At 44.5% G+C, this 22,596-nt stretch overlaps 3 protein-coding genes across 4 annotated transcripts in view; 2 read left to right on the forward strand and 1 right to left on the reverse strand.

Annotated features, from left to right (window-relative positions):
* The first annotated feature begins 4 nt into the window (after positions 1-4).
* LOC128254097 (sodium channel protein 60E) overlaps positions 5-22,596 on the forward strand; it is a 36,844-nt gene continuing 14,252 nt past the window's right edge. Inside the window, exons 1-14 of the mRNA XM_052982915.1 lie at positions 5-988; positions 1,178-1,480; positions 4,035-4,548; positions 13,380-13,591; positions 17,562-18,181; positions 18,238-18,457; positions 18,795-18,929; positions 18,986-19,736; positions 20,302-20,516; positions 20,579-20,749; positions 20,806-20,999; positions 21,062-21,164; positions 21,231-21,359; positions 22,289-22,303. Coding sequence (XP_052838875.1) covers positions 4,512-4,548; positions 13,380-13,591; positions 17,562-18,181; positions 18,238-18,457; positions 18,795-18,929; positions 18,986-19,736; positions 20,302-20,516; positions 20,579-20,749; positions 20,806-20,999; positions 21,062-21,164; positions 21,231-21,359; positions 22,289-22,303 — 2,802 coding nt within the window. The 5' untranslated portion in view covers positions 5-988; positions 1,178-1,480; positions 4,035-4,511. The remainder of the gene's footprint in view (positions 989-1,177; positions 1,481-4,034; positions 4,549-13,379; positions 13,592-17,561; positions 18,182-18,237; positions 18,458-18,794; positions 18,930-18,985; positions 19,737-20,301; positions 20,517-20,578; positions 20,750-20,805; positions 21,000-21,061; positions 21,165-21,230; positions 21,360-22,288; positions 22,304-22,596) is intronic.
* Positions 9,772-11,336, forward strand: LOC128254105 (uncharacterized). The gene is made up of 2 exons (XM_052982928.1): positions 9,772-10,112; positions 10,180-11,336. The coding sequence occupies exons 1-2, from the start codon at positions 9,984-9,986 to the stop codon at positions 11,146-11,148; spliced, it is 1,098 nt and encodes a 365-aa protein (XP_052838888.1). The 5' UTR covers positions 9,772-9,983; the 3' UTR covers positions 11,149-11,336.
* Positions 11,157-17,320, reverse strand: LOC128254106 (mitochondrial thiamine pyrophosphate carrier). 2 transcript variants are annotated; one of them, XR_008267514.1, is made up of 4 exons: positions 17,160-17,320; positions 16,951-17,041; positions 16,048-16,845; positions 11,279-11,293 (listed from the first exon to the last, which is right to left on the reverse strand). XR_008267514.1 is itself a non-coding variant. In XM_052982929.1 (2 exons), the coding sequence occupies exon 1, from the start codon at positions 12,722-12,724 to the stop codon at positions 11,756-11,758; it is 969 nt and encodes a 322-aa protein (XP_052838889.1). In that variant the 5' UTR covers positions 12,725-12,889; the 3' UTR covers positions 11,157-11,293; positions 11,734-11,755. The 2 variants fall into 2 exon arrangements, 1 of the variants encoding a protein (XP_052838889.1); XM_052982929.1 differs by lacking the exons at positions 16,048-16,845; positions 16,951-17,041; positions 17,160-17,320 and adding an exon at positions 11,734-12,889 and having other exon boundaries at positions 11,157-11,293.

Genomic DNA, 22,596 nt, shown 5'->3' on the forward strand with positions numbered 1-22,596 from the left:
CGTATACGCGGCGTGTGCCAGCCAAAGGCGAAAATCGTCATGCGAAGGGGAAGGTGGTCGGACGGCCATCCTTACAGCATTTTAGACTGATGAACAACGTCCGCATGCTGCTGGCTTTGTTAGCCAGTGGCCCATATTCAAGCTTAATCATTTTGACATTTTCACTGCATGGCAAGAGGAGAGTGGTGGTGGTGGCGGGGGGGATCCCTTTTTTGGCCCGCGGTGCAGCAGCGAACGAAATTCAGATTCGGAATTTGAATCGGAGGAATAAAGGGAAGTTCGCCAAAGCGTGTCTTTCGCTCGTGTGGCATGTGGCACGGCATTTGTTTATGCCGGCTGACCTGCAAGCAAAAAAAGTGAGGGGGCGCAAGCGAGAGCGAACGAAAGAGAGCATTTCCCCGACGAGTCCTTTTTTGGCAGAATACGGGGGAAATTGCTGTGTGTGTTTTTTCATCGCTCTGCAACGCGGTCGCCCTGCAGATTACGTCAAACGGAAAGGAAAACCCGTTAGCCGAGCTCAGTCGCCGACGAACCTTAGAACCGAACAGTCGCCATGCGAGTGCACGTACGTACTAGTGGCCCAGTGTGTCTTAGTGTGAACCAAAAGTGAAAAACCACCAGAAATATGGTGAAAAGCGGTGGAAAACATTGAAAGCGGCCTGAAAAGGCTAGAAAAAATATCGTAGAAACGACACACTCACACACACACAGGCGTACGCGTGTTTCTACCAGCACAAGTGCATTCAGTGCGAGGAAAATTCTTCAGCGCCCAAAAATAGAGTGAAATGTGTGCTGCATGTTGTTGTTGTTGCTGCTGCTGGGGGGAAACTAACCTACATTTTCGCGCTCTTTCGCACGCTTTCGCATACACACACACAAACACACACTGGCAGGGAGGCCCTTAGGCTATCTCGTTCGCTCTCACTTACAGGGCCGCAAAAGAAATCAACAGTAAATTGTAATAACACTTCTCAGTCCGCTGGAGTGTGTATGTGTGTGTGTGTCAAACAATGTGCGTGCCCAAAGTTTTTTTGCTTTGTGTTTGTTTCTGTTTTTGTTGCTGGTTCCGTTCCCCCACCCCCCTACACCACCGCCACCTTCCCCCCACCCAGATTGTTGCACAGTTGCGACTAAATAAAAATGTAATTAATGTAAAATAAAATAAAATAAAACACAGAAGCAGGAGTAACAACAACAACAACAACTGAATCGGGTATAGTGATTGGGCCAGTGTTGGGAAGTGGATGTAGAAATGGAATTAAAAATGGAAGTGGAAGTTTAAGAGTGAAAAGCAAGTGCAAGAGTGTGTGTGTGCGCGTATTGCAGGCCCAAGAAAGTAAAATACGAAAATAGATATAGAAATAGCCGTAGTGAAAGCACACAAGCGATTACATAAAGCCCAGCTATCATCCCGAACATCCAACAACCAGAATAACAACTGCAGCGGGTATAGTAAACAACCTATGGCCAATGTTTAAAGGTAAAATCGAACATTCAAATTAGAGGGGGAGGGTGGGGTAATGGGGAGTAACCACAAACTGGGGGTCATAAATTAGCTCTTGATGTGCACTTAACTAGGCGGCCACACTTTCGCTTCGCTACGTTTCGTATCCCTTCGCTTCGTTCTTACTTTCGTGCGAGAGCTAAAAATGGCGAAACGCGAGGGGGACGGAGAGGATACAAATTTGTAGCACAACTTTAGGGGCCAACTGGCAAAGCTCTGCCAGTCGCACTTTTATGGGCCAACTTTAAAACCCACCGCTGGTCACGCCACGCCCAGAAACAGAAACAGAGGAGTCCGCCCCCCAAGGGGAAGACCCAGCCGTAAAATTGTGAGCCAACAACACATTGTTTAATGCCTCCTGCGCGCCGCTCTTATTGTTGTAATAAAAGTGTTTTTGCCGATTTGTGTGTGCTCGGACCAACAGATGCAGGTGGACCTCTCAGCCTACACTCAAAATAAAATTTGCCCGTAAAACAAGGAATTCGCCCTTTAATTGCCTTCTAGGGAATTTTTTCTACAATGAATAACGCGTTTTTGTAGTCTAGGTCAGAGAGCCCCAAAAAACAAGAAAACTTTTTCTTTTTTTCTACAAATTAGAAAAATGTATATTATTTGTTCATGATAAATTGTTATTTCAGCATGTTGATTCTATGCTTTTATTTATGTAAACATATTGTTTTATGAGTGCTTAAAGTATTTGTTGCTTTTGTGCTAATGAATGTTGATTGAAATGCAATTTTCAAACAAGATTTACTATTATTTAGATAATAGCTCCTGAAAATTAGTTCCAAATTTATACAAATCTAGAAATTTGTCCTTTATTTTAGGTTTTAATTTTTGGCGACTTTTCTTGGATTTAGAAAAGTTTAGTTCAGATTTAATTTTGAGTGTATGGCAAGCCAGCCTCCAGGCCTAATGGCACATCCCTGCCAGCCCAGCCCTTCCAGTGGCAGCGAATTTCCGCCAGCAAACATCAACTGCCATAACGGGGAGGTGGAAACTTGATATTGAATATTTTATGGGCGCCTTCATCTAACGCTTTTCCATTTTCGCTGCCAGTTGCTTGCAGACGTGTCAAGAAGTTTGCGAAAAACACAACAGAAAGCACAGGCCTTCCACAGGCAGATAGCCCATATATATATTTACATGTGGAGCAGGCACAACAATGCCGGGAGCAAAAGCAACAAAGCGCTGAGCAATGAGCAGCATTTCCCTGCCACGCCCCCCCACGCCACTGCCCACGCAACCTCATTGCTTTTTGTTGGGCGCCCATTTATCAATTCTTGTATCTTACTTTGCTTATGTCTGTGTGCGGGAAGATGCTAAATTGTGTGTGTGTGTGCCCATAATGTTAATTAACTTTATCTCGCTCAAGCTTTATGTCTTAAAGCGGCGCTCATTTCCCGGCTCTCGTCTCAATTCCCCTCCCGCCGCACCCCTCCCGCAGGTGTTTATCTCTTCCGTTACGCACATTACACACACGTAAGTCGAGTGAGTCGTTACGTTACGTATACGAACTGCACCGGGAAAAAAGATTTTTTTAAAACTTTCTGGCTTCTGAAAGGAAATGGTTTCTTATCAGAATAGATTTGTTGAAAAAGGAAATTGTTTAAAATTTAAAAATTTTGATTGCAACATTTTTTTTCCGAAACCTAAATTTAATATCATTACACACCAGGAAATAGTAATGATTATAATAAGTTTAGTTAAAAGTTGAAGACTTTGTCGACCAAAATATCCATCTGATTCTACACAAACTGTTCTGCCAGATTTTAAAATTCCATTTTAAAAATTGTATCTTTTGTATTCTTTCTAGTCTTCTAAAGTCTTACTTTTCATGTCGTCTAGCTGCGCCCTAGAAACGATTAATAAATTCGCTTTACAGATACGAAATAGCTTTAAAGATTTCAAGCAAGATTTCAAGTTCTTTCATAATTTTACTTTTATAAAAAGTTTTTTACTTGAAAAATACCCTATTTTGTGGTTTTAATGTCAATATATTAAAGGTGACATTTCCATTGGCTTATGTTAAAGAAATAATTATAACTGAATTATAAAAAATTCGGAACCGACAAAACTAAATCGTTTTCACACAAGGATATAAGGGTATAAAAGTTTTACATTACAAGGATATATAAGCTATGCTTCCTTTCATGGATGTCAATGGCATTCACTTTATTACTCGGTTTATGTGTTACTATTTTAAAGGCGACCTTCCATGGTTTTATATTCAAGGAAAACATCTAACCCATATTTGAAGCAAAGTCAAAGGAATTTTGTTATGTTTTGAATGCACTATGTTTTTGTTTTTCCAAGTGTGTCGTGTGTGTGTATGTGAGTGTGTGGGTGGTGTAAGCGACTTGAGCTGTCGGGGATTAGCGCGCTGCCAATTACCGTTACACGACTCAGCGCAGAGCAATTGCGGGCAAAGGCGATTTAATTTACTCGCAATCCAACCCCACCCACATTTAAGCTTAAATCTCTCCACACTCACATCAATTTCTTTACATTTCTTCTTTTTACAAAACAGACGCATTCGCAAAATGTAAAGCAATAATCAACACAACAAAGCCAAAGCTCACAATAGAAATAGACGAAAGTGAGGAGGAGCGAGCAGACGTCGAGCTGAGGCGATGCCAAATGCCATTATTGGAAACGGTCGTAGTCATAAGATTTGCATAGCATAGCAATAGCAACAGCAATAGGCATCATGAAAGCCCCCAGCGTGATAAGCACTACAACAACAACAACAAAAGAAACAGCATTAGCAATAGTAAATACTACGCACAAAATGGTTAACAAAGGGAACGGTGACAATATTAACGGTAAACTGAGCGATCCGCTCGCCTGAAAAGTGAGACAGACATATGAGCAGTGTTCGAAAATCGAGTGAGAAGCCAAGAGCTACGAGAGAGAGCGAGAGCGAGACATGAGGCAGCCCTAAGGACCTCGACGAAGGACGAAGGACCAACAGCATCAACCAACCAAACGACGACAATCAGTCAAGATGAGTGATGATCAAACGCTGTCCAACGATGAGAAAGGTGAGTACCCCCCGCAACGCCCTCGAACCGCAAACCCCAACTTATCTACCGCTATTGATAGTTTTCCAAGCCACCCGGCCTCATAAATATTATGCTTTCGTGTCCAAAATGGGGAATGGAGAATTGGTGGGGGCTCGGTAATGGGTAGGCCATCAAATCTGTATACGAGGGCAAATGCATTGAAAGGCCAAGAGCGCAGGTGTCAGAGGGCAGGAGGCCTGCTCCTTCGCCCTCGCCTTCTCCTCCGACATCCTGACAGCGACACCTGCACGCCAAACAAGCGAAAGTCGTGCACAGTGGTCGCGGCACACAGATGTGGCTGACTTAAGTCACAAGACCTTTTTTCAGACAGTTGTGGAGGTTTTAAAAGGACTGCTAAAAGTTTGTTGGCAATGTCCAGCGAATTGCACGATACCTTGCCCCTTAACACATTTATAAATACATATGTATGTTATCCTTGATCATATTACACAAAAACTTTACCAATGGCTTAAGCTTTCTTTATACATGTACATAAAATGTCGTTTAGGCAGAGGCTTCGTAGGCAGTACATATATTGTGAACATGAAAATTTTAAACAGACAGTATAACATTTCACATAAACATGTCTTAAACGGTATTTTATTCAAATTAAAAGGGATTGCCCATAAAACATCGTATACTCTATATATTCAAAAATTGTATATTTCAGAACAGAAGTAACAGAAGTCATCCGATGTTATTTGGACAGCCAAATAAGGCCCACCCTGTGCACGATTATTATTTGAAGTTCTTAACAAACATCTGAATTGGCTGTTTAATTAATAAACTTAGAAAATCTACTTTATTAAATAGATTTTATTGATTTTAAAGGGCAATGCCATGTTCGACCTTCTACAGCTCAAGAATTCCCGATTTTTTTTTGTGTTCTTCAATGTGCGGTTTTAAGAAATGATCTAATGTTTTAAATTATCAGTCATAATTTTAGGTCTGTGAGTAGCTTTGCACTCGATAGATCATAAACAGTTTATATGTTATTTATACTTAATTTTTCTATAAGTCTTTTAATTCTCATTAATTAAGCTTCCAATCAGTGGTAGACTGCAAGTTTGCATAACTTAAAAATATATATTAGTTGGCAAACTTAAGAGCTTGACAACGAGCATTCATCATCAGGTTATATTGGTTATATTGCAGGCACTGTGGTTGTTCACTTTCTTAGCGAGCCCCCACAGTGCCAGATAACGGAATGGCGACGTGGGAGTGGCGGTTTTTGGGGGTGGAAAGGGCGAAGGCATTTGCCTTTTGTGCGTGTTGTGCGCTTTCCTGCCACTTCCCGGACTCCTGTCCTCCTGTCCGGTCCTGCTCATCAACATAATTAAATAGCATTGCTCATTGTGTGCCGGCGATTGCTTGTGCCCTGGCTATGTTCATGGCTCTGGATCGGGGTCTGGGTCTGGGTCTGGGTCTGGGTCTTGGCCAATAAAACGAGAACGGAATCGAAGCAGCTTAATGGAGGGACAGGCCGACCCTAAGGCCGTTTAAATAAATGATAAACAAATCGAAAATGGGAAGCGCTTTTGCTGGACGCAAAAGTTTCGGCTGATGACTGGCCATAAGTTACGCAACCGTTTTGCAGGCGCCCAAAGAGAGCGCAATTTGTCCTTTTGGGGGGAGTGGGTGGCTGACTGAGTGGGTGGTGGGTTCCATTGTCAGCGGAGCAGGATATTCGTTCGGGAGGTGAACAATGCACAAAGGCCAGCAGGCGCTGCCTGCTGCGGATTACGAATATGAACGGAAACGGAAACTAATTAAATATGTAGAGCAATTGCATCTGTATCTCGCTTTATCCTCCCGATTCGCTTTTTTTTCCACTTTTGTTTTTTTTCCCGCATCGCTGCAGTTTCTGCATCGGCAACAGCATCAGCATTGGCTTCTCCTTGGGCAACTACCTTCCATTTCGGCTCGTAAGCCTCGAATTGGATTTGGTTTTTGGCCAGGGCCAGGAAGCGAGTGAAGCGAGCGCCGCATAGAAAGTGCCCCGCCTGTGAGGGTCGTAATTGCCCCACCACCACCACCAACCTCACCCAGTCCCACCGCTCCGAGTCCAAATCCCATTTCAATTTCCATTCACCATTGAACTTGTGCAAAGGTCTGTGTCTGTGCAGCTGCAGCTGCAACTGCAACTGAAGCAGCCACACCACTTGCAACTGCAACTGCAACAATGGCTGCACTTGAAGAAAGTTATTAAACTGAAACGATGAACTGGCAAACAACTCGGAGAAGAAGTCTTAAAAATGTGCCAAGTTGTAAAAACAATTTTAATTTTACTTAGTTTTAAACAATGCTTACAACGTTTTTATGTACCCTTATGGAGTTTATTATGTATTCAAAACAAAATTCAACATAATGAACAAGAAAAGTATAAATTCTTTGTTGGTGTAATGCTTTTAATAAAGCTAGTCCCATTATTTTGATTAAACTTTTTCCTAGCAAATTTCCTTCAAAATGCGGATAATGTTAATTCAAATTCAAATATTCAAATATTTCTTCATATATTTATAGTTAAAGTTTTATGTACCCTTATGGAGTTTATTATATTTTCAGGCAATAGAGTGAAAATTAATTAACAGTATAAATTTATTAGCAAAGTAATTGTTGCCTAAAACTATACTTTTGGCTAACACTTGTCTCCAAAATGCGGATAATGCATTATACACTTAAATTATTGCTTTATATGTTTAGAGTTGAGATTTTTATAGAGCTATAACGAAGGTTATGCAATAGATTTCAATACAAGAAACAATGTTTTGATTAAAACTAGTTCCTCAATTTTTGGCTGCAACTTTCGTAATACAGTTAAACTATTTCAACCAAATTTACCCCTTTTCATCTTCACGTTTCTTGTCATGCATCATGTTACTAAAGATATTTCTCGCCGTGTGTGGGAGCAACTGGTATTTTGTGAAAAACAGCGACATTGCACGTTGTTAGTTGCTTTTAAGTTTTCTGTGTCTGTGTGCAATTTCCTTTTTGTTTTTGGGCGCTTTGAGAATGACTTTGCTTCCGCGTGAAGATGCGGCGGCGAGTCTGGAGTTTCGAGTCTCAAGTCGCAAGTAGCAAGTCGCGAGCCCCGGGACGATTATGCAATACGGGGAAGATGTGCGTCTTGTCTTGCATCCGATGTTAATGTGCGACCGCTAACCGGTTGCCCATCGTCATTGCCGTCATCATCGCAGCGGCAGCGGCAGCGGCAGCAGCAGTGGCAGCTTCATCATCGCGAGCAGAGCCCTCGCCGAAAGATGTAATCCAGCATCATGAGATGCAGCTTGAATGGTCCCCAGTTTGAACTTCATTGGATACAGCATCGTGATTATGATCGTCATTATGGTTCGATTGGCAGCGGATTGTTGCGACGGCGGCAGCAGCTAGTTCCTTATGTAAGCACGCCGCTTTTGTTTACAATACGAAACAGTTTAAATGTGTATTAATTATTCGGCAACGATGGAATCTGCCTGTCAAGTTGCCAAGCTGCCCAGATGAGAAATGATAATCAGCGACGTAATCGAAATGGCCGGATGGCCCCGATTCCGGTGGTTCGGATGAAAGCTGCGAGCTGCGGCCCACTCGCTGGTTCAGTCACTCAATGCTAATGAAAACTGTAGCTAATCACCGGCGAATGCATAACTGGGAGATGGGTGGTGGGGTGGCAGGGTGGTGGGTTGGATGATGGTGTTAGGTGGCCAATGGCCATGACCTCTTGTCTTGCTGATGTAAGAGGCAAAAAACAAAACCCACGGAACGGTACTTTTTTTGCGCCAATGTTGCTGCGCCGGAGCATGACAAGATATTTTTGATGCTGCTGCAGGCGATGCTTAACCCAATATCGCTCGAGAGCCACTTTCCGCGCTGGCTTTCAAAAAGGAGAGCCTCTGACCTGCCCCCAGCCGTAGAACATAACTCAATTATCATTCGGCGCTGGCAAACAGCATTATCGGGCTTATTTCCGGTACAGCCAGCAATGGGTTAATGACCAACGATTTAAGAGCCAATCCAACCCACCAGCACACCCTTGGCCAATCGTTATGCAAGTCCGCCGGAGCAACAATAAGGAATTGCCAATAGGAAGTTCGTATCTGCATAAACTTCCATCCACAGCCATATAACATGAGCCCCAACAAAATACCTAACGGTTAACAGCCAGCATCGTCAATGTGATAAACTGGCAGTAACAATAACAATAACAACGAGCTTTGGGCCAAAACTAAAACTGGAACTGGTCAAGTTGCATATTACCACAATTTGAATTTCGATTTTAACCATTTTCGGCTGCCACAGCAGCTTAGGGCCACTCAGATTTTCACTCTCAAACGAAAGTGGAGCACAGAAGCCAACCAATGCTCCTCCGGAGAGAGAGTGAGTTAGTGCACTGGGAGAAATATCGTGTTAAAGGTCGAACCTGTTTTAGTCGGCATTTTAATATATGCTACTAAGCATTAAGTAAAAAGCCATGTTGTAGGATACAGGATAATAATAGTTTAAAAAATGTTGTGTTTGTAATAAAATGTGACACAATTATAAAAAATTTAGATAAAACCAGATACTATTTTTTTATGTCAGGAAAAATTCCTTAACTCAAAGAAATACTAAACTAAATATGGCATTAACAATGAGATTTCCATATAAATGTAGGAAAAATTGTAATTATGTAATTTTTACGATCATTTATTCCTAAACATACTATATCGTAGAATCTTTTTATTAAATTTTGGTTAAATTATATTAAATTTTTTTCAAATGTCTGTAAATATATAAATAGACATGACTTTCCACATACCTAATATATTTTTATAATTTCTTTGAGTGACTTTTTTCAATCTCAATTTAGTCTTAAAAAAAAGAACTGGTTTTCTTTAAAGGAAATTGCTAATGAAAAGCAAAACATTACAATTTTTTGTGTACCTCAAAAACAGTTCCTAGGGAACTTCTTTAATTGACTTTTTGCGATCTATATAGTCAAAAAAACAGGTTTTGTCTGTAAGAAATTAGTCCGAAAATGCTTATGATAAGCAAAACAGTTCCGCTACACTTATGCTAGCAACACACCGTTTAATATAAAAACGTCGAATCATTTTAAAATCGATTTTCACATAGAATACACATATAATGGCTTCACCGCATTCTCTCAGTGTAGGAGTGAGTGAGTGGGAAGAGCTGACGGAGCTTGCAAAGGGCACATGCTGGGGATGATGTGAAAGGTCAACACTCTCTTGCGATCCGCAGAAAGGGAGAGTGGAGAGTCGAGAAGAGAAGATGTGGCCTTCAATGGGTCGCGGTCGCTGTTGTGGAGCTCCAGCTCCAGTGGGTTTGCGTCTGCGTCTGCTCGTCACCGCCGCCGCCGAAAGAGATTATCTTTGCACTTGCTCGACGGCGTCGCGATCGCTTATGTAACCCCTATGTCTCCCGAGTATAAAACGGCGCGCAGTCACGATTGCCGAATCATTTCCAGTCGGTCCAGAGGCAAGTGGTTGTCACATCCCAGAGTCCTTGTCAACGAATCCAACGAAATGGCAGCCCGTTTCATAGTGAGTTTGCATGTGCATCATCAGTCTCGATGGATCCTAACCCCTTGATTCTCCCAACCCATCCCAGATCAGCGCACTCCTGCTGGCCAGTCCGGCTGTTTGGGGCAAGCCCACATTTGGGCGCGAGCACGTCCACATTCGCATTCATTTGCCCGAAAGCGGTGGTGACCATGGCGACCATGGTGGCCACGGAGGAGGAGGTGACTTCGGAGGCCATGGAGGCGGCGATTTTGGCGGTCATGGAGGCGGTGGCTACGAGATTCACTCGCATGATGGCGGTTACAGCGCTGGCGGTGGAGGCGGCGGCCATGTGAACACCTATGCTGTCATCACAGAGAATCACAGTGGCGGAGGAGGACATGGTTCCGGCGGATACAGCTCCGGAGGATACAGTTCCGGCGGTTACAGCTCCGGCGGTCACGATGATGCCAAGATTGCAGCCATTGCAGCTGCCGCTGGTTCGTCCTCTGATCATGGACATGGGCACAGCCACGGAGGCGGCGGCGGCGGACACGGTGGTCATGCCATTGCAAATATCGCTGCCATTGCCGCCACCTCAGACGCTTCCGCCCACGGAGGAAGCGGCGGATATGGAGGCTACAGCGGTGGTGGTGGACACAGCGGCGGAGGCCATGATACTCAGTTGATTGCCGCTGCTGTGGGCAGCAGTGATTCCCATGGCTCATCCGGTGGTTACGGCGGTGGCTCAGCTGGCGGATACGATGGCGGCTACTCCGGCGGCTACTCCGGCGGTTCCTCCTACAGCGGTGGCTCCTCATACAGCACTGGCTCTTCCTACAGCTCCGGCGGTTCCTCCTCTTACAGCTCCGGAGGATACAGTGGTGGTGGACATGGAGGCGGCTACAGCAGCGGCGGCGGATCCAGCTACGATAGCCAAGTGGTGGCCGCTGCCGCTGCTTCCGCAGGAGGTGGCTCCTATGGCGGATCCGCATCTTCCGGCGGAGGTGGCGACGGATACAGCTACTCGGCGCCAGCTTCCGGCGGCTGGGCGGGATCCAGCTCCAACTGGAAGTAGGCGGCACTGTCCGGCCTTGGCCATCTGGTCGTCTAGTCTACTGCTCAATGCTTACGCCCTTCAGTTCACTCCATCCACGGGACTCTTAACTTATATACGACTCGCTCGATTCGCTCATCCATATTCCACACATCCTCACGCGATGCTGATGTACAAAATAAACCATGTTAGTGTAATAATTTAAACAAGCTATTCGACAATGGGTGGGACATATTATACCCTTTACTCGTAGAGAAAACGAGTATATTGTACTTGTTGAAAAGTGTGTAACAGGTTGAAAGGAAGCGTTTTCAATCTTATATAGAATAGCGAAAGTCTGTCATGTCACTTTGAAACATGGTAGAGGTCAGTTATTAATCTGTGTATGTTTATTTGGTCAATATCTATCGAGACAAATGTTCCAAATCGAACCAATATTTTATAAGTTTTTAGCAAAAACGTTTTTTTTTTTATATTAGCTGGAAGTAGTGACCCTGCAGTACGGCAGATGCCGCCACCTAAAGCCCGATAGTTGTTGAAATTGGTTAGCTGTTTCAATAGTCGGGGCACTATAATTATATCGTTATTTCCAGCTTTGGTGCTTACCTGATTAACTATATTATGACCACTACTTCCCAAGTCTTGACCGCGCCTTGTCGGCTTCCCTCATGGGGGCGATGTAGTGCCGCTTGAACATGTCGTAGATGGTGAAGTAAACGGCGCTGGTCAGTCCGGCCTTGAGCAGGGTGGGCGACATGCCCTTGTAGAAGCCGCCCAGTCCCTCCACCCGAAACGTGGCGGCAATACAGCCCAGCAGTGTGGGGCAGTCGGGGTTTCGGCCAAAGCTCTTCCTGTCGTGCTTAAAGGCCACCAACTGCATGCGCTTCTTGAGCAGGTCCGCCGGATAGACGAGCATCTTGGACACCACTCCGGACAGGGCTCCGTTGAGCAAGAGGAAGCCGCTGTGGATCTCCAGCCGCTGCTCGGGCGGCTGGGCCATCAGTACCAGGGCGTTGAGGTACTTGTACATGACAAAGTTGCCGCCCACCAGCGGGAAGATCTGCACCAGCGTGAAGGGCAATCCCCGGAATAGGCCCGCCCAGCCCTCCAACCTGTACACCCTTCGCAGTCCATGCAGGGTGCTCATCCGACTGCGATGCGAGGAGGGATCGGCGGCCACTATCTGCGTGCGCACCACATCCAGGGGCTGGGTGACCAGGCCTCCCAGACAACCGGCCAATCCGCCGCAAACGAAGAACATGAGGAACGGACGCTCTATCCAGAAGGGGGAATGGTGGGCCCTGGAGCGAAGCTGCTCGTAGGACCAAAACTGCACTAGGGCGTAGCAAATACTCAACACCTGCCCCGAGTTGTGCCCCCGGAACATGCCGCGCATTCCTTCCTCGGCGTACACAGACCGCATGGCGTGGATCACGCCACGGTACTTGGAGCCCTTGTGGTGCGTGACCGGCTCCACCTGCATCTGGAAGCGAATCTTCAGCACGTCCAGCGGCTGGGTTATGGTGCGGGTGGCAGCTCCGGCAATTCCGCCGCCGACGGCCTGCATTACTTGGATTAGAGCCGAGTTTTCAGGCATCTGGTCTGGGTTTCTACTACTACAAAAATGCTGACAATCGCAAGATGGTGCATATATTTTTGCTAGGCTTTGCTGAAGTTTCTATCCATAACTCAATATTCTGTTCGATTTATAGATTTTATATGTCGAAACTTTAATATACAACAAATTTTTCTGACAATAATATAAAAGATTAATTTTTGGGAGCTATTTTCATATATGGTCTCCATTGGGGCACCAGTTTAGGTGGGTCAAAAATGTCCATTTTGTATTTAATTGAAATTGTAAGTACACCTAATTACGATTATGTTGCCAAAGTTTCAAAACTGAATTCGGCTCCATTTAATTTTGACGCCTGTCCAATACAATGTAATGTAGCAGTATAACTTAAGACTCCTTTGCTACATACATTTATTACCAAAGTATACCATATTTAACGATGAGGTTTTTTTCAACCGCTCTATAATTTTTGTAAAATGGCCTTAACCCAAAACAACTTAAACATTAATCAAAATTAGGGTTTCTTGGGAGGTATGTTTTAAAAAGTTTCGTTATTAGGTGATTCAAATCACTGGTACGGGGCATATTAACGGTTTCTTTTTAATATTAAAAAAAAAACAGCCATAAACAAATATCAACCATTATTTTCCGTACTAATTACTCTGATCTCTTGCAGCTGTCGCCAAGCACCAGGTCGTTGCGTATACGCAGAGGTCGCAGGTCAAGCACGAGAACCGGCACATCCAGCTGGTGCGGGAGTACGGCTTCCATCCGCGCACCAAGGCCTCCGTGGAGGACGGCGACGTGCTGCCCCGCAAGTTCGAACCCTTTCCGGAGCACATGTACGGCAAGCCGCTGGAGGAGATTGACACCTTCATCTACGAGGAGGTGAGTTCTCATTACCCACGGCCTCACCCCAGTTGCCCGCCCATTGGCTCTAATTAAAAAGTCACACGGACTGCGGACGACGCCGCGAGACCCACGGTATTCGGTTTCCTTCGCATTCCTGGCGGTTAGTGGGGTTGAAGGGATGAAGCGATGAAATGCAAGCGGCGGAAATGGAACGCCGCGCAGGGCTGTTGCTTTTGTTTTGATAGCTTCGCTTCGCTTTGGCTTGGTTTTTGTTGCACTTGCGGCATTGTGGGCACAAGTGGGGAAGTGCACTTTGGCGGCAGGGAAACCGGGGTTAATGGAAACGCCTAGAACGGCCCTCGTGGGCCCTCAAAAAGCCGAAAAGGAAATCAGCGTAAATGCCGCGCGCTCGTTAAATTTCAAAGGTGGGAATAAATTTTGGAACTACCTCAAACAAAGGACACACCACACAATTGCGCACACGTTTGTACACACAGAAAAAAAAACATATGTAAAATCAACATAGAAAATTACTTTCCTCTACAAGAATTATAATATTTTGTTGTTTGTTGCTTTATTTGTTAAGCCATTAAATAGTATTACAACAAAACTCAAAAGGAAACCCATTTGTTTTTTAAATTTGTTGCCTAATTTTTTGTTACTTTGAAAAGTTTTATAATAATTGTAATAGTGGAAAAAGTATTAATTTTGTTGCTTTCATTTTTGTATTTGAATAATAAGATTAAAAAGGTAAAATAAATATTAATTTTTAATTTTTTTTTGTTTTTTTTTAAAATATACTGAATTTAAGATTACCTTTTGTATTGTCTTTAATCGATTCTTTACTTCTTAAGAAAACCGTAGCTCAGTGGTTAACCCTTGGGTCGAATATTTTTATAGTTTATAAATGTTGATCTTAAATCCACAAACGTTCCTCCCAAAAAGACATTGTTTGGAATTCCAGTGGTTAAGGACCGACCTCAGTTGGGAAAGTTTAACACTTAAATGTTTGACTTTACATTTGCTATTTTTCTGTGTGCATGTGGATGTGGTGGTCGGCGCTGGAAATATGGGTCATGTCATGCACAGGGCTCCGGGCAGCAAAGTTGACAACCGTATTTACGTGACTCAAACAAACTGGCCGTAGTCGGAGTTGGAGTTGCTGCCGCAGCAGCCGCAGAGGACAAATTATAGGCGAACATGCAAGTGTACTCAAGACTTGGCGGCTATCGTTTCGGGCCACGTGTCGAGGCAAAATAATTCTGGACTGGCATGGACTGGACTAAATAAACATGCAAGTGACCAGCCCGAACAGGGCTGCAGTACAATGGACGTGAGATGAGCGTACCTGTGACGCCGGAGTGATGTGTTTATCGATTGACTGGATATCCCACTAAGTCCAAGACAAACACATAGCCCGGCAATCTATAATTAAATCTTATTGGCCAGAGGCTTGCAGTCCGGCAAAACCATATTGCGAATAAGGTTGCTACCTCTCTGGGTCACAGTGACTCCTGCAATGTTGTCCCACATTCTATAATTAAATCTGTAGTAAAACAAATGAGCACTTTCCGGGTGGGTCACTGCTGAAAATCACTTCCCATCTCAGATGGCTAGTTGCTTAAGCTGTCCACAAGGATTTGATAAAATCCTTTTCACAAAATCCAGTTAATTCCCAGAGCAACTTAAGTCACAATGACCACCCATTAAATACATCTTGTGAAGTCAAGCAAAGTCGAAAATAAAAACCAATTAAGTTAGCAATGCCTTTCTCGCTCATCACTGACAAAATGTCAAAAAGTGGCCAAACAAAGCCATTGGCTTTGGTTTTAATAGTTCTCCCTCTTAACAATTCTATGGCAGTCTGAAATGCTCGTAAGCAACTAAAGTAAATGTTGAATAACATAGTCGAAAGTTAATTGTTAGTCTAGCCAAGCCAAAGTTTGTCAATCAATTGCTCAAAACTTTCTGTAATAAAATGTTTTTAGTACCTATCAACTTATTCGTTCAACTCTAACAGTGTGTGCTAAAAACTGTCCAAATAATTCAATCTTTGCTTTGAGTAACTTTGCTAACCATAGTTAATTGCTTTGGAATATGAGATTTTTGTTGGGCAAACCTACGCAGCTATGATAGCTCCTAAAGAAAGTGGGCTCTCAAACACTGCAGCAGGAGAATCAAAGTGCTTAATTGCATTTAATGGCACTTTGCTGGCAAACAAGGCCGTCTGCTCCACTCCGGCGACATGATAAGACACAGAACTGAACAAGGTCCTACACAACTTTTCATTTCGGGCACTTAAAAGTACACACGCTTATCCTTAAGCTCCCTTCTGCTGCTGCTTGCCACAATCCCTAACCACAATTTTGGGTGGAAAGAAAAGGAAAAGGGAATAGAATGAATGGCATGGCATGCAAATTTTTAGCTATGGTAAATGGGCAAACAGCCACCCAATCGAAATTTTAGCTTGTTACATTAAAATTTCTGCTTACTCGGCTGAGCGACTTTTATGTGTGTATTACAGTGACAAACGACCTTCAGACAAGTGGGTTGGTTCGCTGGTTGGCTGACTGACTTACTGGGACATCATCCTCGGCCTCATCTGCATATATAATTGAAGAAATCAGGGCGCTAATGAACCACTTGCTTCAGGTTTAGTTTCGGCTTGGGTGGCTTCCCTCCGGCGGCAAACAAATCGATATTCCGAGTGGGGAGTGCGTGCAAGAGCGGAACGGCATGACGAGCGCAGGACACGCGCTCCCTGGGGGCACCAGCTCCTCCATCATCAGAATGCGGCCATATAATCGTATTAACCGATTTGGTAGCAACCACTCTCTGGGCCATCAATGTTTAACGAGGCTGCTCCGGCCAGTCTCCAATTGGAAATCCATAGATCCAATCTGCCGGTTGGCCAAATCTAATCAGACTCAATCTGAAAGGCAAAAACACTTTTGGCAAAACGTGCTCTCACGCACATATACACACGCGATTTGCAAATGTGGTTATGTCGAAAGAGCACGCCCGCCTCATTTTCTCTTCTTCTTTTACCACTACCACTCTCTCATTCTCATTAATAACACATGCTTTTTCTCGTGGAACCTTGGCGAAAATCCAGTAATTTATTAGAATCAATTTTTACGAGAAATGGAAACGTGAATTTTAAATGCACATGTACGTTTGTGTGAAAACTGGTTTTGCAAAATTACATTTTGGGGGCCCTTGCTTAAGGGGCTGGCCCAGTGTCGGCATGTTTCGTTTGTTGCTTTTTGGTTGGCATCAATCAAAGGTTCCTGCAATTTAATAAGAAAGAAAACCGAAATTAGAACCTTGCGTGCCACAGAAGGAGATTAAGATGGGGGTGCTCCCGCGGGCAGCGGATGTTGAAAGAAACTCACCATTTAGTGGGCGATGGCGCTGCGATTACTTGGACCTTGCACGCATCTTCCTGCGCTTACGCTTCAACCTACGCATACGCTTCTTACGCCACTGCAAAACAAGAGAAAACACTGTTAATTGCGGTTCACAAAGGCGCCAACATTTACTAATCACTGTATTATATTTATATCAGAGAGAACAAGAATATCACTTGGAGAACTGTTTTTACCTTAGCTCTCATTTTCCTTCTGGTCTGGACGACGGTTTGAGAACGAAAGAACGAGTACCGAACGGAAGTCGGCGTGCTAACCTCGCGTGGCGATTTTGACAGCCCGCTGCAGGGTTGCACAGGGCCGTAAACGATAGTTATCGATAGTGGCGCTGCCACTGGGCTGGCCAGCGTTGCCATTTAATTTTAAGCCCGGGCTGCCATATCCCATTCCACTTAGCTGCTGTTTTATAAATTAAATTTAATATTAAATTGTTGGTAGACAAAGCAGAAAGTGATTGAAATAAGTGGGGAACATAGTGCGGGACGCCTGCCCGCACTGGTGACTGGAGGGCAGAGACTTCTCCAAACAGCACCCTGTACACTGCCCGCCTGTTTTTGAATTGCATGTTGCATTTGCAGACCTTCTGCGTGGTGTCCAAGCGGTTCCGCAAGAACTACATCCATCGCTTCACCGGCACCAAAAGCCTGTTCCTTTTCTACCCATGGAGCCCGGCACGGCGCGTGTGCGTCTATATCGCGACGAACCAGTTCTTCGACTACTGCGTCATGGCCACCATCCTGTTCAACTGCATCTTCCTGGCCATGACGGAAACGGTGGAGGAGGCGGAGTACATCTTCCTGGCCATCTACTCCATCGAAATGGTGATCAAGATCATTGCCAAGGGCTTTCTGCTCAACAAGTACACGTATCTGCGCAACCCCTGGAACTGGCTGGACTTTGTGGTCATCACCAGCGGCTACGCCACCATCGGCATGGAGGTGGGCAACCTGGCCGGGCTGCGCACCTTCCGCGTGCTGCGCGCCCTCAAAACGGTGTCCATCATGCCCGGATTGAAGACGATCATCAACGCGCTGCTACACTCCTTCCGCCAGCTGGCAGAGGTCATGACCCTGACCATCTTCTGCCTGATGGTCTTTGCGCTCTTCGCCCTGCAGGTCTACATGGGCGAGTTGCGCAACAAGTGCGTGCGCCAGGTGCCCACCGACTGGACGAACGTCTCCCATGCGGATTGGCACATGTAATAAGCATCCCTGTGGTTTCCAGAATTGTAAACTAACAGTGCATCCATTCCAGGTGGGTCAACGACACCGACAACTGGCTCTACGACGAGGATGAACTGCCCGTTCTGTGCGGCAACTTGACCGGAGCCCGCCACTGCCCCTTCGAGTACGTGTGCCTCTGCGTCGGCGAGAATCCCAATCACGGCTACACCAACTTCGATAACTTCATGTGGTCCATGCTAACGACGTTCCAGCTCATCACGCTGGACTACTGGGAGAATGTGTACAATATGGTGGGTATTCCAAGTCCTGCATCAATGAATTATGATGGCAGAGCTATGATTTCATTAACTCCTTTGAAGCAGTGTAAAATGTATAGAAACTCTTTAATTTGCGTGTTCTTTTGCCGATGGCAGTCTAATAGTTCTTAAAGGTAGGATGATCGAAATTAACCTAGCCATTCAAATTTTGGCGCTGACTAAAAATTCTTAAGAAATCGCAGTTCACTGAGGATACAATTTCCCAGATATTCATTGCAGTTTTGAGGAGTTAATTCCCAGATGCAGTCATGCATAACTTAAGGAACTTAATGTTTTCCGAAAAGAATTTAATCCAGAGTCCTTTTTTCAGGTTCTGGCCACCTGTGGTCCCATGAGCGTCTCATTTTTCACGGTGGTGGTTTTCTTTGGCTCGTTCTACCTGATCAACCTGATGCTGGCCGTAGTGGCGTTGAGTTACGAGGAGGAGGCAGAGATAACGAACGAGGTGAGACCATCTTATCCTGATCCTAGTGCATTACCAACTTGTTGATGTCCCTATAGGAACGGAAGAAGGATCTGCTGGACCATCGAGACGACTCCACGTTCAGCTTCGATCCGTCGGTGCTGAACGTAAAGAAACTGAACAAGAACAACAAGAAGAAAATCGACTCCAGGAAGGGCGTGCTCCTGGCCTCGTACAGCAAGAAAAAGACGCGCCGAAAAAAGGGCAAAGGCGGCAAGGAGGGCGGCTCCGGCAATGGCAATGGAAACGGCAGCAATGGCAATGAGCCCAAGTCCCACTCTGCCACGCCCAGTCCGGGACCAAGTCCCCGCCACAGCGCCACGGAACGCCCCTCAGCACTCAGCTTGCAGGCGCAGAAACAGTACCAGCAGATGGAACAGCAGCACCAGCTGGCAAAAGCGTCCGGTGGCGACAGCACCAACACTGCCACCGCTCCCACTCCAAAGGGGCGCATCAGCTTTCAGGACGCCGGCGGCGGCGGCGGGGGTGTGAAGAATCCCAACATGCTGTACCCCTCGGACTATAAGGGTCAACTCATCGCTAGCAGCCGGCAGGCGAGCTCCAACTCCAGTGGCGTGAATCGCGAGTCCTCGCAGGACGACTCCGGGGTGGTGGACGATCACGAGGAGCAGGACACGACCAACGAGCTGGGCCACGTGTCCACCGTGGAGCTGGCCCTTTCGCCCCGCGAAGTGCGCCTCATCAAGTGCAACGGGAACATAGCCCGCATCAAGAACCACAATGTGTACGCCCTGCACCAGGAATTCTCCTCGGAGGTGGTGGTGATCGGTAAGTTTTTTATACCCTCTTGAAGAGAGATATTGGTTTATAGCTGTACTCAAGGAGACATGTCCGTCCCTATAAAGTGTATATATTCTTGATCATTGTTACTAGACAAGTTGATTTAGCCAAGTCAGTTTAAAGGCCAGAGATTTGACTTTCTTATTAGTAGTATGTAAGCAGGTTAAGTTTGAAAACGGGTATAACCTATAGCTGGCATTGAACAATCAGAATTGTTAAATTTCGCGGTTTTTTAAATTAATTTTGAATCAAAATCGGTTGACTATATCCTACAAGTGTATTATCTAGCACACTGATCATTTTAAAATATTTTTCGACCTGATAACTATATTTAAGGGTAACGTTCGGCTACAATTCGGTAAATTTGGTTGTTTCGAAGAAATAGGCGTTACTCTTGTTTTTTTTTTTTTGTTGCTTTATACAATATAATATTTTGTATCATTATTTAGGATCCAGTTCTTGTCTGAAAGGGTATTAAAACATTGGCTTGCCGGAGGTTTTTACTATTCATGTTGTAAAACAGGATTTATTGTGTCTCTATGGTCTCTCCCAGATGATTTGCCCGATCGAAACTGTGATCGCTGTGTGCACTGGTGCACCGACTACGAGAGCTGGCTACAGTTCCAAAACTGCCTCTATAAAGTGGTGCGGGATCCGCTGTTCGAACTGGCCATCACCCTATGCATTGTGCTTAACACCGCCTTCCTGGCCATGGAACACCATGGGATGAGCGAAAGCTTTCGCAACGCCCTGGATGTGGGAAACAAGGTGAGTTTGAACTCCTCCAAAGCCTAAAAAAAGAATGATCTTATATTCCTCTTACCTCACAGGTCTTTACGTCCATTTTCACGTTCGAGTGCATTGTGAAGCTAATGGCGCTGTCCAAGGACTTCTTTCTGTGCGGCTGGAACATCTTTGATCTGCTGATAGTCACTGCGAGTTTGCTGGACATTATTTTCGAGCTGGTAGACGGCCTCAGTGTCTTGCGCGGCTTGCGATTGGTATTCTATTACTTCTAATTAAAAATTGCCTCATTTTTATTGGTCTTTTGTTACAGCTGAGGGTATTAAAGCTAGCTCAATCGTGGACTACAATGAAGGTGCTCCTAAGCATTATAATCTCAACGATCGGTGCCCTCGGCAACCTCACGCTGATTTTGGTCATAGTCATCTACATATTCGCCGTCATCGGCATGCAATTGTTCTCCAAAGACTATACGCCCGAGAAGTTCGATCCTGATCCAGTGCCAAGGCAAGACATAATGAGTTTTAATGAAGAATTTTGAAGCTAATTGTGCGTATACTTTTGAGCAGATGGAATTTCAATGACTTCTTTCACTCGTTCATGATGATCTTTCGCATTTTGTGCGGCGAATGGATCGAGCCTCTCTGGGATTGCATGCGAGCCGAGGAGGAGGTATGAATTTACAACCCACTTACATGCATATCTGAAGTGTGTTAAAATTGCTCAAACATTCCACAGCAAGGAGCCTCCACTTGCTTTGCCATCTTTCTGCCGACACTCGTCATGGGAAATTTTATGGTGCTCAACTTGTTCTTGGCCCTGTTGCTCAACAGTTTCAACTCCGAGGAGCTCAAGTCGAAAAAAGAGGCAAGTCCACTGTTGTTCCCATTGACCGTGATCCGATTCCAGTTTCTTAACGTTCGTGAATGTATATGTCCTTATGTCTATGTGTGTGCCAGCAAAGTTTCTTAAACAACCGAACAACTAAACTCAAGTCGCTCAAAAATCGACAGGGGAGAAATACCATCTCTCCGTGTCATAAAACGATCCCCTAAAATGATTGAGAAAATCGATGGTTAGATCGATACCTAAATGTTTGAGTTGTATTTGTCTTGCACCTTTATATATATGTGGTTTTCGGTATTTATGTGTGTCTCTGAGTGTGAGAACTACTTAGCTTCATCCTGATCGCGCGGTGGCACCCCTGGATTTGAAGTACCAGTTGAATTATACACCATCCGATCTGTGGCACTCTTTTCTTTTCAAGAGCAAAATCGATTATCATTTTCATGTTTTCTAAAATTCCCCTTCAAAATTGCATCACTATCTGCATTGTGTTACTAACTGTGCTATATGTTTATCCCATACTATACTATACTATACTAACTAAAAAATGTAACCTATAATATAAACACCCTGCACAGGGATTAAGGTACTGTTTTCCTTGCCTTTTGCCGAGTTCTTCAGTTCGGCTCTGTCCGAAATCTGTTTTCATGAGGCTTGTTCTGAGGACATTTACATTGACACACTTTCAAACTGCATCGAAGTCAAGGCCAGAACAGACCTCATCAAGTCTCGTTTAAGTCTCAATGTAGGTCTACATGTAAAAACAATTTTTAAAATGCACTTAAGCGTAATCCAATTAACCCAATTTCTGTCGTCAACTTTGCACAATGCGGTTTAAATTTTGACTTACCTCACACACACAAAACACACCCAACACAAAATACTAAACACGAACAAACCAAACTAAACCAAATCTAAAACAATTTAAATACACTGAAATCGTTAAACAGATTTTCAAGAAGAAGGTAATTTTTTCAACTAAACCGTTCTTACTTGCTTTAAACTTGCTTGCCTCGTTTGCGTTAACCAATCCATATCTAAATCCAATCCAGACATACTGTATGTGTAAATACTTATAGTGTAGTCAAACGTTGATCAGGCTAATGAGTATAAGTTGTAATCTTTTGTGTTGCCTGCCCTTAGCGTTCTAAGTTCTAAGTTCTGTATGCATTGGATCCCTAATCGTGAAATGTTTATATCGATGTCTATTCAAAAACTCAAATCTTGTAGCGAACTCTTCAGTTGAGTTTTCCCCCCA

Source organism: Drosophila gunungcola (genome assembly GCF_025200985.1).
Source record: "Drosophila gunungcola strain Sukarami chromosome 2R unlocalized genomic scaffold, Dgunungcola_SK_2 000004F, whole genome shotgun sequence".
Taxonomy (NCBI): Eukaryota; Metazoa; Arthropoda; class Insecta; order Diptera; family Drosophilidae; genus Drosophila; species Drosophila gunungcola.